This window comes from Salmo salar, chromosome ssa10 (assembly GCF_905237065.1).
Source record: "Salmo salar chromosome ssa10, Ssal_v3.1, whole genome shotgun sequence".
NCBI classification, from domain to species: Eukaryota; Metazoa; Chordata; class Actinopteri; order Salmoniformes; family Salmonidae; genus Salmo; species Salmo salar.
This window is the reverse complement of record NC_059451.1, coordinates 35378134-35393194: the sequence shown is the minus strand read 5'-3', so window position 1 is coordinate 35393194 and position 15061 is coordinate 35378134. Positions and strand designations below refer to the sequence as shown.

At 41.6% G+C, this 15061-nt stretch overlaps 2 protein-coding genes across 8 annotated transcripts; both read left to right on the top strand.

Moving 5' to 3' along the window:
• Positions 1 to 1336: 1336 nt before the first annotated feature.
• On the top strand, positions 1337 to 3255 carry glrx2 (glutaredoxin 2). 5 transcript variants are annotated; one of them, XM_014123060.2, is made up of 4 exons: positions 1337 to 1401; positions 2156 to 2225; positions 2300 to 2476; positions 2908 to 3255. In XM_014123060.2, the coding sequence occupies exons 2-4, from the start codon at positions 2157 to 2159 to the stop codon at positions 3070 to 3072; spliced, it is 411 nt and encodes a 136-aa protein (XP_013978535.1). In that variant the 5' UTR covers positions 1337 to 1401; position 2156; the 3' UTR covers positions 3073 to 3255. The 5 variants fall into 5 exon arrangements, with proteins under 5 accessions (XP_013978535.1, XP_013978533.1, XP_013978531.1 ...); XM_014123058.2 differs by lacking the exon at positions 1337 to 1401 and adding an exon at positions 1408 to 1447; XM_014123056.2 differs by lacking the exon at positions 1337 to 1401 and adding an exon at positions 1408 to 1615.
• A 186-nt stretch (positions 3256 to 3441) lies between these two features.
• On the top strand, positions 3442 to 14799 carry uchl5 (ubiquitin carboxyl-terminal hydrolase L5). 3 transcript variants are annotated; one of them, XM_014122847.2, is made up of 11 exons: positions 3442 to 3697; positions 4239 to 4302; positions 5221 to 5326; positions 5812 to 5937; positions 6064 to 6125; positions 11288 to 11418; positions 12093 to 12156; positions 12260 to 12362; positions 13265 to 13378; positions 13524 to 13622; positions 13846 to 14799. In XM_014122847.2, exons 1-11 carry the CDS (start codon positions 3622 to 3624, stop codon positions 13888 to 13890), a joined length of 990 nt encoding a protein of 329 aa, XP_013978322.1. In that variant the 5' UTR covers positions 3442 to 3621; the 3' UTR covers positions 13891 to 14799.
• Positions 14800 to 15061: the final 262 nt, after the last annotated feature.

Sequence of the window (15061 nt, the reverse complement as noted above, 5' to 3'; positions counted from 1 at the left end):
GCCAGCATTGGTTTGTGGTCGTAAATAGACGTCTACAGATAATATAGATGAGAACTCTCTTGTTAGATAGGCTGTAGACCACACTATCATGAGGTATTCTACCTCAGGCAAGCAATACCTCGAAAATTCTTTAAAATTAGACATCGCGCACCAGCAGTTACTGACAAATAGACACACACCCCCGCCGCTCGTCTTACCAGACGTAGCTGCTCTGTCCTGCCGTCTTGGTGAAACATAAGATATTACAGTTTTTAATGTCCCGTTGGTAGGATAGTCTTAACTGTAGATTGTCCAGTTTGTTTTCCAATGATTGCACATTGGCCAATAATACAGAGGGTAGTGGTAGTTTACCTACTCGTCAGCGAATTCTTACAAGGTACCCCACCCTCCTCCCCCACTTTCTCCAAATTTTCTTCACACTGATGACTGGGATTTGGGCCTTGTCTCGACAAAGCAGTATATCCTTCACGTCGGATTTATTAAAGAAAAAAATCTTCATCCAGTTTGAGGTGAGTAATCGCTGTTCTGATGTCAAGAAGCTCTTATCGGTCATAAGAGACAGTAGCATCATTATGTACAAAATGACTTACAAACAATGCGAGATTTTTTTTTTACAAAATAGCACAGTTGGTTAGGAGCCCGTAAAACGGCAAGCATCTCATCTGGCGCTATTAATCTCTAAGGAGAGATTGCGTGAAAATGTTAGAAAGGCTGGACAGGGTTGGGGTTTGGGTAGTGTAGTGGGGGAGGGAAGTGGTGTTTAGGGCTCTGTTTCACTTTCTTAGAGGAACAGGACTCATGAGAATTGAATTTAAGTAGGCCGTGACTGGCCTCACACTCCAGTAGGTGGCGGTGTATGCACATTAAAAGTTGGATGCGATCTGCCAACCCAATCTCAAAGAAGAAGAAGAAAAATAACGTTTTCTCACCACCAAATATGGTAGTGAGAGGAAGTCCAGTCGCAGGTAATGGGAGATGATGGAACTAGGTGAAACTGGGCCGACATTCTGCTAATTTTGTCATCGATGAAACATCTGATCTCAATACATTGTTCTGTTCCCAAACCTAAAATATGTAACGAAAACAGTACACTAATTTGTAGAGACTTGACGGTTTGCCAAAGTTTGTTAAATAATTGCGTTTTTTAGAAGGAGCGCAAAGTCGAATCGAATTTGTGCATACGCACAGAGGCGTTCCCTAACAGAAATATACAAATACATGCTACAACGCACCAATAGGATCTCGATAGTTTGTGGTTGGCTTTGCCCACCTCCTTGCTTGTTCTGCCCACTACGCTTCATTTGCTCCCACTGTAACTGACACAGCTGAACTTTCTTGGGTTAGTTATAAATATCTTTGACCCACCCCCTCTTGTATAATAATGTACTTCCGGTAGTCAAGGTAAGCATGTGCGGCCAATTGTACATCGCAAACAGAGCAAATGGAGGTAGTGGTCACACAGAAACGCTAATGTTTTTCTACACTACTGAGTGTATATGAACCGCATGTTCCACCTCGGCCAACAGGTTGATTCTATGTTATTTGCTTTCTCTTTGCTAATGATGTTAGCGCGAGGAGGACTCCTGTCCAGATTCGTATGGAACGGTTGCCGAAGGTCACTTTCCCTGCTAGTTAACATTGAAATGCCAATATTAAATAATACTGTCAGTATAATATAATGTATGTTGGCAGCCATGTGTTATTCATTTTAAACTATCGTAATATATGTGGACGGCGAAACCTTGAAAGCTAGCGAATCAAATGTGACCAGCATGCTAATGTTTACAAGTCTCGTGAAGATAGGTAGTTAACGTTAATTGATGGTTGCGGCAATCCTTATCCCACCGCAAACTAATCCTTCAGATTAGCCAGTGCCTTGCTGTGAATGTTCGACGGGTTGCTAGCGAACGCTACAGACAGCTAGTTTACCTCAGAATGGACACACAATACAAACTGAGTCTCACCTGTTTGATTGTTCTATTATCACTGATAATGGGAATAATCTCTTCTGCACACGCCTTGAAATGTTTAAGGTTATTGCTACAATATTTTCATTGATGGGTTGGGTGCATGTCTGTATCAGTGCTTTAGCTAGCAAGTTATCTATTTACTGACATAACGTTGGCTAGTTGACAACCTGTGTGTGTCCTTTCAGGATGGGGAATTTCACATCCTTCAGCTCAAGTGGTCTGTCAAGCACAGCAGCGTGTGGTCAGTTTCTACAGGTAAGATTTAACATTTATCTCATGATTCTGTGTGTGTTGGTGACTTGGTCTGACATTGATTTTCTTCTCTTCAGGAGGTGGTGTCTCATAACTGCATTGTCATATTTTCCAAGACCACTTGTCCATATTGCAAAATGGCCAAGAATGTATTCAATGAAATTGGTGCTACATACAAGGTGATAGAGCTGGATGAACACAATGATGGAAGACGACTACAAGAGGCCTTGGCGCAGATGACCGGTGCCAGAACAGTATGTAACAACCTCATGTTTATATCATGACCAATTTGCATTCTCCATGCCGTTTTACATTGCTATGTGCTGAATTACGTATCGCATTATATATCACATATGTCATCTTAGCTTTAGTATAATAGATAATTCTCTATAACCCTGAAAGTGAAAAGTAGGTTGTTGATTGAGTACTGTTCATGGTTTACCCTAAATACAATATGTACGCTACATAGATGTACAGTATGTATCTGACTCTACTGGTGATTCTGACATTTGACCTGACTGTATGTTGCTATCTTGTTGATAGCAATAGCACTAAGTTAACACAACTGGTACCCGACCAGTAGGGACATTGTTCTTATTAATATGCACACAGAACAGCTTAACTGAACTCTAGTTTAATGAACACCATTTAGTGCTATTTTTAATGGGATTACTTGTGGTTACAGGTTCCGAGGGTCTTCATCAATGGAAACTGCATTGGAGGAGGCTCTGACACAAAGGAGCTACACCAGAAGGGAAAGCTGCTGCCTCTGATAGAACAATGTGCCCCGTGCTGCGTGAAAACTAACTCTGAAGGCTCGGGCAGCGGACAGTTTGAGTCCACCAAATGACTAACCGTTCTAATTCTCACTGTAATTTATCCTGTGTTTATTTAATGTTTCTTCGACTTTGTGTGATACATTATATGGGTTTTATGTGGTTTATTTACCAAGATGCACACTTGTTATTGTCACTCTTCGTCTACATTCAGGGAATGTACAGTATTTTAATGAATTAAACTCCAATCTTTTCAAGGGAGGACTGTGCCTAATTATTTGCATGCCTGTGAAGTAAGAAATGCATTAACTGGTTTAACATGATACACTGGTTAAAATTATGGTAGTGCTTCATAATAAAAGCAATGTTATTTTTAGCGAAATAACGTTGTAGCAGCATTTGAAATGACAACTATATATAGTATGTAGAAAATAAATGTAGGCCTATGATAAATCTGCACAGACAGCCCCCCCTTGCGCGGTTTGCACACGATTCCTGTTGAAAGACATGCCGGGAGATTTTGCTTGAACACAACGTACGCAGCGGATTGATTCATTTTACTAGCCACTACAGATATAAGCTTGTCTACTGCAATACAACTACAGTTCTTGAAACAAATAAAAATGTCTGGAAGCGCAGGAGAATGGTGTCTTATGGAAAGTGATCCTGGGGTTTTCACAGAATTGATCAAAGGCTTTGGTGAGTGTGCTATATGCTAGCATGCTACTAGTACTTTCTAGCAAGATTGCCAACAAGCCATAGCAAAGTCTGAGCTAATTAAGTAGCCTTGGCTACGCACATCCTTTGTGACCGTAGTGTTAGTTTGCAGTGCAGCAAATTTCATAAACAGCTATTTGTGAATCAGATTGAACACCATCTAGCTATCTGCTACAGCTCACGTGCTAGCGTTATTTTTTCCAGCGTGGTAGCTAACTAAGCATGATGAGATAGCATTAGCATGATACCCACTGGCTCTGTACTGGTTTAACTAGCTGACTACTGAAATTCCTTTAAAAGCTGACACATTTTTACTGCATGCTTTTCCAGTTGAATATTGTACACATTAAGGCCTAACTAGTTAGATAAACTGGTCATAGTCGATGCAATCTTCTGCGAATTCAAATGGCTAGACTAGTTAGATTGAATAGCTAGTGTTCTGTCCACTATCCGTATAGTTAGTTAGCTATTGCTTTAAATTATCATAGTAACTAACCGAGATTTCCCCTTTCTACTAACCCAGGTTGTAAAGGAGCTCAGGTGGAAGAAATATGGAGTATGGAACCAGAGAACTTTGAAAACCTGAAGTAAGCCATGCCCTAATCTCTTTGCTTCGAAACACTTCACAAATGCATAATATTGCTGTGATGCTGTTGACTAACCCCATTCCATACAAATTTGCGCAACCCATTCAAACGAGGCTGCAATGAAAACTGGACTGTTGCGTCAACCTGGGGTGTGAACTACGTTTCTATTCAAGCGTTGATTGACATGGTAACAGCCCGATAGTATTGGAGAAAAGTAGAAAAAACGGACCCTCTGACGCTATACGTTAAATTGTGACCTGTCATAACGTGCCGTACATCACGCATAATGCAACTCATTCTGTGTCGTACAACCTCTCTCCACCAGGCGCAGCGCTTCTCTCGCAGATTAAAAACAAGAAAGGGACAGGGTGACGGGGATACCTAGTCAATTGTACAACAGAATGTATTTTTGCGTTATCACTGCAAGCCATCATGAATCTCAAAAGCCGCGGCAGCCGCTGTTTACTTCTGAAGATAACTTTAGCGCCGCCCTAAAAACCTGATTCAAATCCGACACTAACCTTCAAATAGGTATGTAATGACACATTATATAAACTCTTTATAGTTTTTTAGTTACATTTTAGAGGTGATAAATTGGACAGATTGAATGAAAAAAAAACTTTTCCCTACATGGCTTATCTACCCCTTTCCCTATCATGCAGTAGGTTTCGCTTCCCTACCCGCCATTTAAAAAAAAGATCGACGGAGCTCATTGCTTTCTTCAATCATGCAGAGACGGGCAGCATGAAGGTTTCGTCATTGATTTTGCTGGAAAGGGGAGAAATTGTGCTTTTTGTGAAATTACAGTTGACCTGGAAGTATTCCGTTTTTTGGGCGCGCTAAAATTAGGTCGAATAGTAAGATACAGCGCAATGTACAAAAGTGTGTTAGCAACTAGGCTTCTCTTTCTTCCTCCAGACCAGTTCATGGGTTGATCTTCCTGTTCAAGTGGCAGCCAGGTGAGGCACCAGCAGGCTCTATCGTTCAGGATTCAAGACTTGATAACATCTTCTTTGCCAAGCAGGTACATGGTTTGGTTAGACATATTTGACAAGGGGGAAATTATATATTCATTGTATGTATTGCAGAGTTTGCACATTTTCAAAATCCTCAGAAGTGTTTTCAGAAGTCACTTTCTTCCTGGCACTGATTCTGCTGATAGCAGAAGAGAAGTCTACTTGCAGTAAATGTGTTAAATGTATTGACTGCATTTGGGATCCTGAGTGGTGAGGTGGTCTACGGCACTGCATCGCAGCGCTAGAGGCGTCGCTACAGACCCGGGTTCGATCCTGCGCTGTATCACAACCAGCCGTGATTGGGAGTCCCGTAGTACTGCGCACAATTGGCCCAGCGTCGTCCGGGTTAGGGGAGGGTTTGGCCGGGGTAGCCCGTCATTGTAAATAAGAATTTGTTTTTCACTGTATTGCCAAGTTAATAAAAAAATAAAAAGTCACTCTGGTTAAGAGCATCTGGCAGGATCTCATATGTCTGTTGTGTGTGTTGTTTCAGGTGATAAATAATGCATGTGCTACCCAGGCCATTGTGAGTGTGCTGCTAAACTGCACTCACTCTGACATGCTGCTGGGAGAGACACTCACAGAGTTCAGAGAATTCTCACTCAGCTTCGATGCTGCTGTAAGTTGTGCATGATTCTGGGTGGCGTTTACTTTGTGCAGGCTGTTCTTTCTTTATTGTCAGTCTGTGTTTTGTCCTTGGGATGTGCATAACACCCACACATTGATGATATTCTCTTCTATAAAGATGAAAGGTCTGGCTCTCAGCAACTCTGAAGTTATTCGACAAGTTCACAACGGCTTTGCCAGGTGAGTTGGCTTTTACTTTTGTATTTTTTTAGACCTTTTTTTAACCAGGTAGGCAAGTTTGAGAACAAGTTCTCATTTACAATTGCGACCTGGCCAAGATAAAGCAAGCAGTTTGACACATACAACAACCCAAAGTTACACATGGAGTAAAACAAACATACAGTCAATAATATAGTAGAAAAATAAGTCTATATACAAAGTGAGCAAATGAGGTGAGATAAGGGAGGTAAAGGCAAAAAAGGCCATGGTGGCGAAGTAAATACAATATAGCAAGTAAAACACTGGAATGGTAGATTTGCAGTGGAAGAAAGTGCAAAGTAGAAATAATGGTGTGCAAAGGAGCTAAATAAATAAATACAGTAGGGGAAGAGGTAGTTGTTTGGGCTAAATTATAGATGGGCTATGTGCAGTGATCTGTGAGCTGCTCTGACAGCTGGTGCTTAAAGCTAGTGAGGGAGATAAGTGTTTCGAGTTTCAGAGATTTTTGTAGTTCGTTCCAGTCATTGGCAGCAGAGAACTGGAAGGAGAGGCGGCCGAAGGAGGAATTGGCTTTGGGGGTGACCAGAGAGATATACCTGCTGGAGCGCGTGCTACAGGTGGGTGCTGCTATGGTGACCAGCGAGCTGAGATAAGGGGGTACTTTACCTAGCAGGGTCTTGTAGATGACCTGGAGCCAGTGGGTTTGGCGACGAGTATGAAGCGAGGGCCAGCCAACGAGACCGTACAGGTCACAGTGGTGGGTACTATATGGGGCTTTGGTGACAAAACGGATGGCACTGTGATAGACTGCATCCAGTTTATTGAGTAGGGTATTGGAGGCTATTTTGTAAATGACATCGCCGAAATCGAGGATCGGTAGGATGGTCAGTTTTACGAGGGTATGTTTGGCAGCATGAGTGAAAGATGCTTTGTTGCGAAATAGGAAGCCAATTCTAGATTTAACTTTGGATTGGACATGTTTGATGTGAGTCTGGAAGGAGAGTTTACAGTCTAACCAGACACCTAGGTATTTGTAGTTGTCCACATATTCTAAGTCAGAACAGTCCAGAGTAGTGATGCTGGACGGTCGGGCAGCGATCGGTTGAAGACCATGCATTTAGTTCTACTTGTATTTAAGAGCAGTTGGAGGCCACGGATGGAGAGTTGTATGGCATTGAAGCTAGTTTGGAGAGTAGTTAAGTGTCCAAAGAAGGGCCAGAAGTATACAGAATGGTGTCGTCTGTGTAGAGGTGGATCAGAGACTCACCAGCAGCAAGAGCGACATCATTGATGTATACAGAGAAAAGTGTCTGCCCAAGATTTGAACCCTGTGGCACCCCCATAGACTGCCAGAGGCCTGGACAACAGGCCCTCCGATTTGACACACTGAACTCTAACAGAGAAGTAGTTGGTGAACCAGGCGAGGAAATAATTTGAGATACCAAGGCTATTGAGTCTGCCGATGAGGATGTGGTGATTGACAGAGTCGAAAGCCTTGGCCAGGTCAATGAATATGGCTGCACAGTATTGTTTCTTATCGATGGCGGTTAAGATATCGTTTAGGACCTTGAGCGTGGCTGAGGTGCACCCATGACCAGCTCTGAAACCAGATTGCATAGCGGAGAAGGTGCGGTGGGATTCGAAATGGTCAGTAATCTGTTTGTTGACTTGGCTTTCGAAGACTTTAGAAGGGCAGGGTAGGATGGATATAGGTCTGTAGCAGTTTGGGTCAAGAGTGTCCCCCCTTTGAAGAGGGGGATGACTGCAGCTGCTTTCCAGTCTTTGGGAATCTCAGACATCACGAAAGAGGGGTTGAACAGGCTAGTAATAGGGGTTGCAACAATTTCGGCAGATCATTTTAGAAAGGAAGGGTCCAGATTGTCTAGCCTGGCTGATTTGTATGGGTCCACATTTTGCAGCTCTTTCAGAACATCAGCTGACTGGATTTGGGAGAAATGGGGAAGGCTTGGGCGAGTTGCTGTGGGGGGTGCAGTGCTGTTGACCGGGGTAGGGGTAGCCAGGTGGAAAGCATGGCCAGCCGTAGAAAAATGCTTATTGAAATTCTCAATTGTAGTGGATTTATCGGTGGTGACAGAGTTTCCTATCCTCAGTGCAGTGGGCAGCTGGGAGGAGGTGCTCTTATTCTCCAAGGACTTTACAGTGTCCCAGAGCTTTTTTGAGTTTGTGTTGCAGGAAGCAAATTTCTGCTTGAAAAAGCTAGCCTTGGCTTTTCTAACTGCCTGTGTATATTGGTTTCTAACTTCCCTGAAAAGTTCCATATCATGGGGGCTGTTCGACGCTAATGCAGAACGCCACAGGATGTTTTTGTGTTGGTTAAGGGCAGTCAGGTCTGGAGAGAACCAAGGGCTATATCTGTTCCTGGTTCTAAATTTCTTGAATGGGGCATGCTTATTTAAGATGGTGAGGAAGGCATTTAAAAAAATAACCAGGCATCCTCTACTGAAGGGATGAGGTCAATATCCTTCCAGGATACCTGGGCCAGGTCGATTAGAAAGGCTTGCTCGCTGAAGTGTTTCAGGGAGCGTTTGACAGTGATGAGTGGAGGTCGTTTGACCGCTGACCCATTACGGATGCAGGCAATGAGGCAGTGATCGCTGAGATCTTGGTTGAAAACAGCAGAGGTGTATTTCGAGGGCAAGTTGGTTAGGATGATATCTATGAGGGTGCCCGTGTTTACGGCTTTGGGGTGGTACCTGGTAGGTTCATTGATAATTTGTGTGAGATTGAGGGCATCAAGCTTAGATTGTAGGATGGCTGGGGTGTTAACTTCTTGGGGCTATGTGGGACGCTAGCGTGCCACCCGTGGTGCACCCTATCAACAGCAGGTGCATTTCAAGAGCGGCAAATTTGAAACCAAATAAATGTCAAAATTCAAATTTTTCAAACATACAACTATCTTACACCCTTTGAAAGATAAACATCTCCTTAATCTAACCACGTTTTACGATTTCAAAAAGGTTTTACGGCGAAAGCATAAATTTAGAGTATGTTAGGACAGTACATTTACAAGAGTTGTGTGTAATGTTTTGTCAATTCAAAGACAGGCGTCACCAAAACCATAAAACCAGCTAAAATGATGCACTAACCTTTTACAATCTCCATCAGATGACACTCCTAGGACATTATGTTAGACAATGCATGCATTTTTAGTTCTATCAAGTTCATATTTATATCCAAAAACAGCGTTTTACTATGGCATTGATGTTGAGGAAATCGTTTCCCTCCAATAACCGGCAGTCAAGTCAGCACCACAAATTAAATAATTAAAATTAGAAAACATTGGTAAAATATTATATTGTCATTTAAAGAATTATAGATTTACATCTCTTGAACGCAATCAACTTGCCAGATTGAAAAATAACCTTACTGGGAAATCACACTTTGCAATAATCTGAGCACTGCGCCCAGAAAAATATGCTTTGCTATACAGACAAACGGCCATGTTGGAGAGATCTAAAATCGAAAATACTATGTAAATAATCCATTACCTTTGATTCTCTTCATCAGATGTCACTTCCAGGAATCCCAGGTCCATAACGAATGTAGTTTTGTTCAAAAAGCTCATTTATATCCAAAAAGCTCCGTGTTGTTAGCACATGATCTAAGCCAGCCGGACTTCTCGTCATGAACGAGGGGAAAAAATATATTTACGTTCGTTCAAACATGTCAAACGTTGTATAGCATAAATCATTAGTGCCTTTTTTAACCAGAACATGAATAATATTCAAGGTGGACGAATGCATTCTCTTTTATAACGTATTGGAACGAGGGTACCCAACATGAACTCGCGCCAGAGTCTAATCGGCCATCACCGTTCCATGGCTCTTGTTCGGTCAGATCTCACAGTAAAAGACTCAAAACACTTTGTAAAGGCTGGTGACATCTAGTGGAAGCAATAGGAAGTGCCAAAACATTAATCAACCCCTGTGTGTTTCAATGGCATAGGCTTAAAGGTCATTCAACACATCAGGTATCCACTTCCTGTCAGAAAATGTCTCAGGGTTTTGCCTGCCAAATGAGTTCTGTTATACTCACAGACACCATTCAAACAGTTTTAGAAACTTTAGGGTGTTTTCTATCCATATATAATAAGTATATGCATATTCTAGTTACTGGGTAGGATTAGTAACCAGATTAAATCGGGTACGTTTTTTTATCCAGCCGTGAAAATACTGCCCCCTAGCCCCAACAGGTTAAGCATGTCCCAGTTTAGGTCACCTAGCAGCATGAGCTCTGAAGATAGATGGGGGGGCAATCAGTTCACATATGGTGTCCAGAGCTCAGCTGGGGGCAGAGGGTGGTCTATAGCAGGCGGCAACGGTGAGAGTTGTTTTTAGAGAGGTGGATTTTTAAAAGTAGAAGTTCAAATTGTTTGGGTACAGACCTGGATAGTAGGACAGACCTCTGCAGGCTCTCTGCAGTAGATTGCAACACTGCCCCCTTTGGCCGTTCTATCTTGTCTGAAAATGTTGTAGTTAGGGATGGAATTTTCAGAGCTTTTGGTGGTCTTCCTAAGCCAGGATTCAGACACGGCTAGGACATCCGGGTTGTCAGAGTGTGCTAAAGCAGTGAATAAAACAAACTTAGGGAGGAGGCTTCTAATGTTAACATGCATGAAACCAAGGCTATTACGGTTACAGAAGTCATCAAAAGAGAGCGCCTGGGGAATAGGAGTGGAGCTAGGCACTGCAGGGCCTGGATTCACCTCTACATCACCAGAGGAGGAGTAGGATAAGGGTACGGCTAAAAGTTATGAGAATTGGTCGTCTAGGACGTCCGGAACAGAGAGTAAAAGGAGCAGGTTTCTGGGGGTGATAAAATGGCTTCAAGGTATAATGTACAGACAAAGGTATGGTAGGATGTGAATACAGTAGAGGTAAATCTAGGCATTGAGTGATGATGAGAGATTTTATTTCTAGAAACATCATTGAAACCATCATTTCAGAGAATGATAGTCTCACCGCAGACATCACTAGACAAATCAAAGGCTTCGCTATAAGCAGACAAACTGCCATTTTGTTTGCATGTAGTTTTTCAATAGACAGAGTTTGGGAGGAAAAAAAGGCTTTGGTTTTAATACGATGTTAGTTGCTCTGCTAATGAGATATAACTGTCAATTTCTTATTTTTGCCATCTTATTTTATTGTTTCTTTTGTTTTCAGGCAGCAGATGTTTGAGTTTGATGCCAAGTCTTCAGTGAAGGATGAGGAAGCATTCCACTTTGTGAGTTACGTCCCTGTCAACGGCAGGCTCTATGAGCTGGACGGACTACGTGAAGGGCCCATCGACCTCGGTATGCACATACAGGTCATATACACTGAGTATACAAAACATTAAGAACACCTTCTCTTTCCATGACAGACTCACCAGGTGAATCCAGGTGAAAACTATGATCCTTTATTGATCATTGGGTTTTTCATACTCAACAGTTTCCTGTGTTGATCAAGAATGGTCCACCACCCAAAAGACATCCAGCTAACTTGACACAACTGTGGGAAGCTTTGGAGTCAACATGGGCGAGCATTCCTGTGGAACGCTTTCGACACATTTTAGATTCCATGCCCCGATGAATTAAGGGCGGGGGGGACTCCATTTTAGGAAGGTGTTCCTAATGTTTGTCAGTGTATTTAGATTTATAGAGAGAAAGTTGTTTTATTGTCCTACATCATTTTACAAGTAATAGAGAGAACTGAATTTGAAATAAGCTGCCGTTTCAGATTCTTTTGGATGGCAATTCAGCGTTTTTTCTAGTGAATTGGGATTGTGGGTAGTGATGTCTTGAACCAGACAAACCCTATTCTACACTATATGCTTGTTGGCCATTGATGTATAGATTTTCTCTTTGGTTGTATGACTGGGAAAAGTAGGATACATGCTTCCATGTGTCTAGTCACTGCTCTACCATGAAATGTATATTTATTTAATAACGTTATTTATAGTTTCACCCCCTCTTGTTTTGTGTTTCAGGTGTATGCAACCAGGACGATTGGATCAACGCAGTTCGGCCAGTGATTGAGAAAAGAATACAGAAGTAAATATTTTGGATCCATTACATTTTGACCACTATTGAATAGTGTCATATTGATGCTGTTTGTGTTTATGCTTGCTCGTGTATCTTCCGTCACTCTTATCAGGTACAGTGAAGGAGAGATCCGCTTCAACCTGATGGCCATCGTGTCAGACAGGAAGATGATTTATGAGAGGAAGATAGCGGAGCTGCAGATCCAGCTTGCAGAGGTACTGTAAGTGGTGTCACTGTTACCCATGATGCCCATGGGGCAGCCTTCAGGCCAGGACCTTTCAATTACCAGCCCTCCAGGGCCATGGATAGACTTCTACCCATGTCACTGTCATTTATCAAGTCCTTTAAAATTGCTGCTAATGATGAAAGAAAGATGTAGTCTAACTGCGGTAAGTAACGTTGGTCTCATTCCAGCGTTTTCCATTAGCCGGTAATTGTCGGCTTTTGGCAGATAAAATGAATAAATAACCAAAAAATAAAAACATTGCAGCCTGGCAGAAAATATCCTGATAAAAAATAAAATCCTCTATAAATCACATTGCTATGCATGGAGTTTGGGTCAGGTTGTATTTCAATCGTATCATCTCTACTCTATCGTCTCTTGAATTTGCACTCTCGCTAACAAACGTAAAAAATTGTATCATGGTACTATCACGCAAAGTTTCCCATCACCAGTCAGTCAGACACTGCTGTATGCAGGCAGAGGATAAATGTTTAGCTAGTTTTTGATGTTTTGCTAGATTTAATCCCCCTTACAGACATTTACACCAAGGAGGAGTATTAAGACGAAGTGATTTTTGCTTTCCTTCTCTTCCTCTAAGCTGCTCGACCAGGCATTAGATATCTTAAAAATGCCAACTGTACAAATCAAGCTAGCTAGTCAACTAGCTACTATATCAAGCATGGAGGCACAGACATTTGGAAAGATAAATTGACACGGAAACAGAGGATATTGACAAGTGGGCACTCCTAAAAAGCATTACCATCATGTGGTGGCATTCAAATGGTTTTCTATTTGTTATGGTCGGGAAATCTTACATCTGTCCGGAAAATAAACATCTGGTTGGACATTTGACCGAATGGAAACACTGTCTCACCCTTCTTTTTTTTCCCCCAGGAAGAGCCAATGGACACAGACCAGAGTAGCACCCTCCTCAGCTCGATCCAATCAGAAATTGCAAAGTATCAGCTGCTGATTGACGAGGAGAATCAGAAACTCAAACGATACAAGGTGTGTTCACTGACCATGGGTCAAATAGCCGACAAATACAATGGTATGGGCATTTAGCCAACAAAAACGATGATTAGAGCATTTAGTGAGGTTATTACACATTTTAATGTTTGCCTTAAATATAATTATTTTTACTTTGTTATAGATCGAAAACATCCGACGAAAGCATAACTACCTACCCTTCATCATGGAACTGCTGAAGACACTGGCAGAATACCAGCAGTTGATACCTTTGGTGGAAAAGGTGAGATCTCTAGCCGATGCAGAAACTTGAATTTTGTGTGTATAATTTTGTTGTATGATGGTAGTTGAAGGTTCTCTACAAGGTACATGCAATATATGGCAAACCTTTGTATTTTTTAACTGTTTTGAAGTATAGTGTTATAACTTATATCCACTAGAGGGTGATATTTACCTCTCACAGACAGCTGCTCACTGGCACGAACTAATGTATGTCATTTCCACAGGCAAAGGAGAAGCAGAGTGCCAAAAAAGTCCAGGAAGCCAAGTGAACACAGTCACTAGTGCTGAGTGATTAACCAACATTTTTTTGGGGGGGGGGGGTTATAAAACAACTAATTGACCGACTTCAGTTTAATTACTTTAATTCCATTTAGATTGTTTTTTTGTTGTTGTTGTGAGCCCAACGTAGAAATCAAGTCAAGAACTGTGGGACGCTGGTCTGAAGGTAATTAGATACACATAGACCCACAACGACAAGAGGGATAGAGACAGTTTGTGAAAGGTATGCCTTAGCTACTTTGAAGAACTAGTAAAATGATTTCATCAGACAGCTCTGCATCATAGGCTACTTAGGCAGGCTAGCTAAATATGATACTAAAGACAGTACATTATAGGGAACACATAGATAACGTTACTGACTGCTACTGCCTGAGCAGAGATGAGATGATGACTTTAAGGAATAATGAAGTAAAAAAATAAAAACTTAGTAATATACACAACTGAAATATTGTATTATTTCATAGTAATTTTCTATTTTTCTATTGATGACAGAGACAATGGAATATTTTTAATGTTTTGGCAATTGAATGCTTACTATTTTTGGCTTTGGAATTTCCATTTAAAAATATTTATTTCATAATGCATTTAATGTTGGAAAAAATAATCAAAATCACAATTTATCTTTTTTATAATTGAACCGAAACCGAACCAACCTCAAAAAGCACAAATCACTCAGCACTAACACTCACACTCATCAGTCGTCGTATTCATGTGACCCCCTTCCCCACCATTGTATCATGTGACCCCCACCCCCCACAGACATGAGCACACGGGCAGTGGGACAGACAAGAACTGTGTTGACTCCCACCCACGTCTACCCCTAAGCTGTAATGTATGCCTGGAAAGACATGTTTAAATGAACCTGTCTTATTTTCATAATAAAATGTGTTGTAGTTTGATTAATTGCATTCTGTCATAGTGTAGGTCCACATGGTCAACTTTGTGTGTGTGCAAGTAAGTTTGCAGGTTTAATAGTGTTCAACTCCCATCATTATTAGTATCCATAAATAGTCATTAATGTCACAGATCATGTTCTATCCCATGGTGTATGATCCCCAAATTCCTTAATGCTGCTGGTCTTATCAGCAGGTTAGCATTTTTCGTCATGGATCTTGTTCTGGAGGCAGCTCTGCAGTGGGCACTAGCTGGCACAGTCATAAA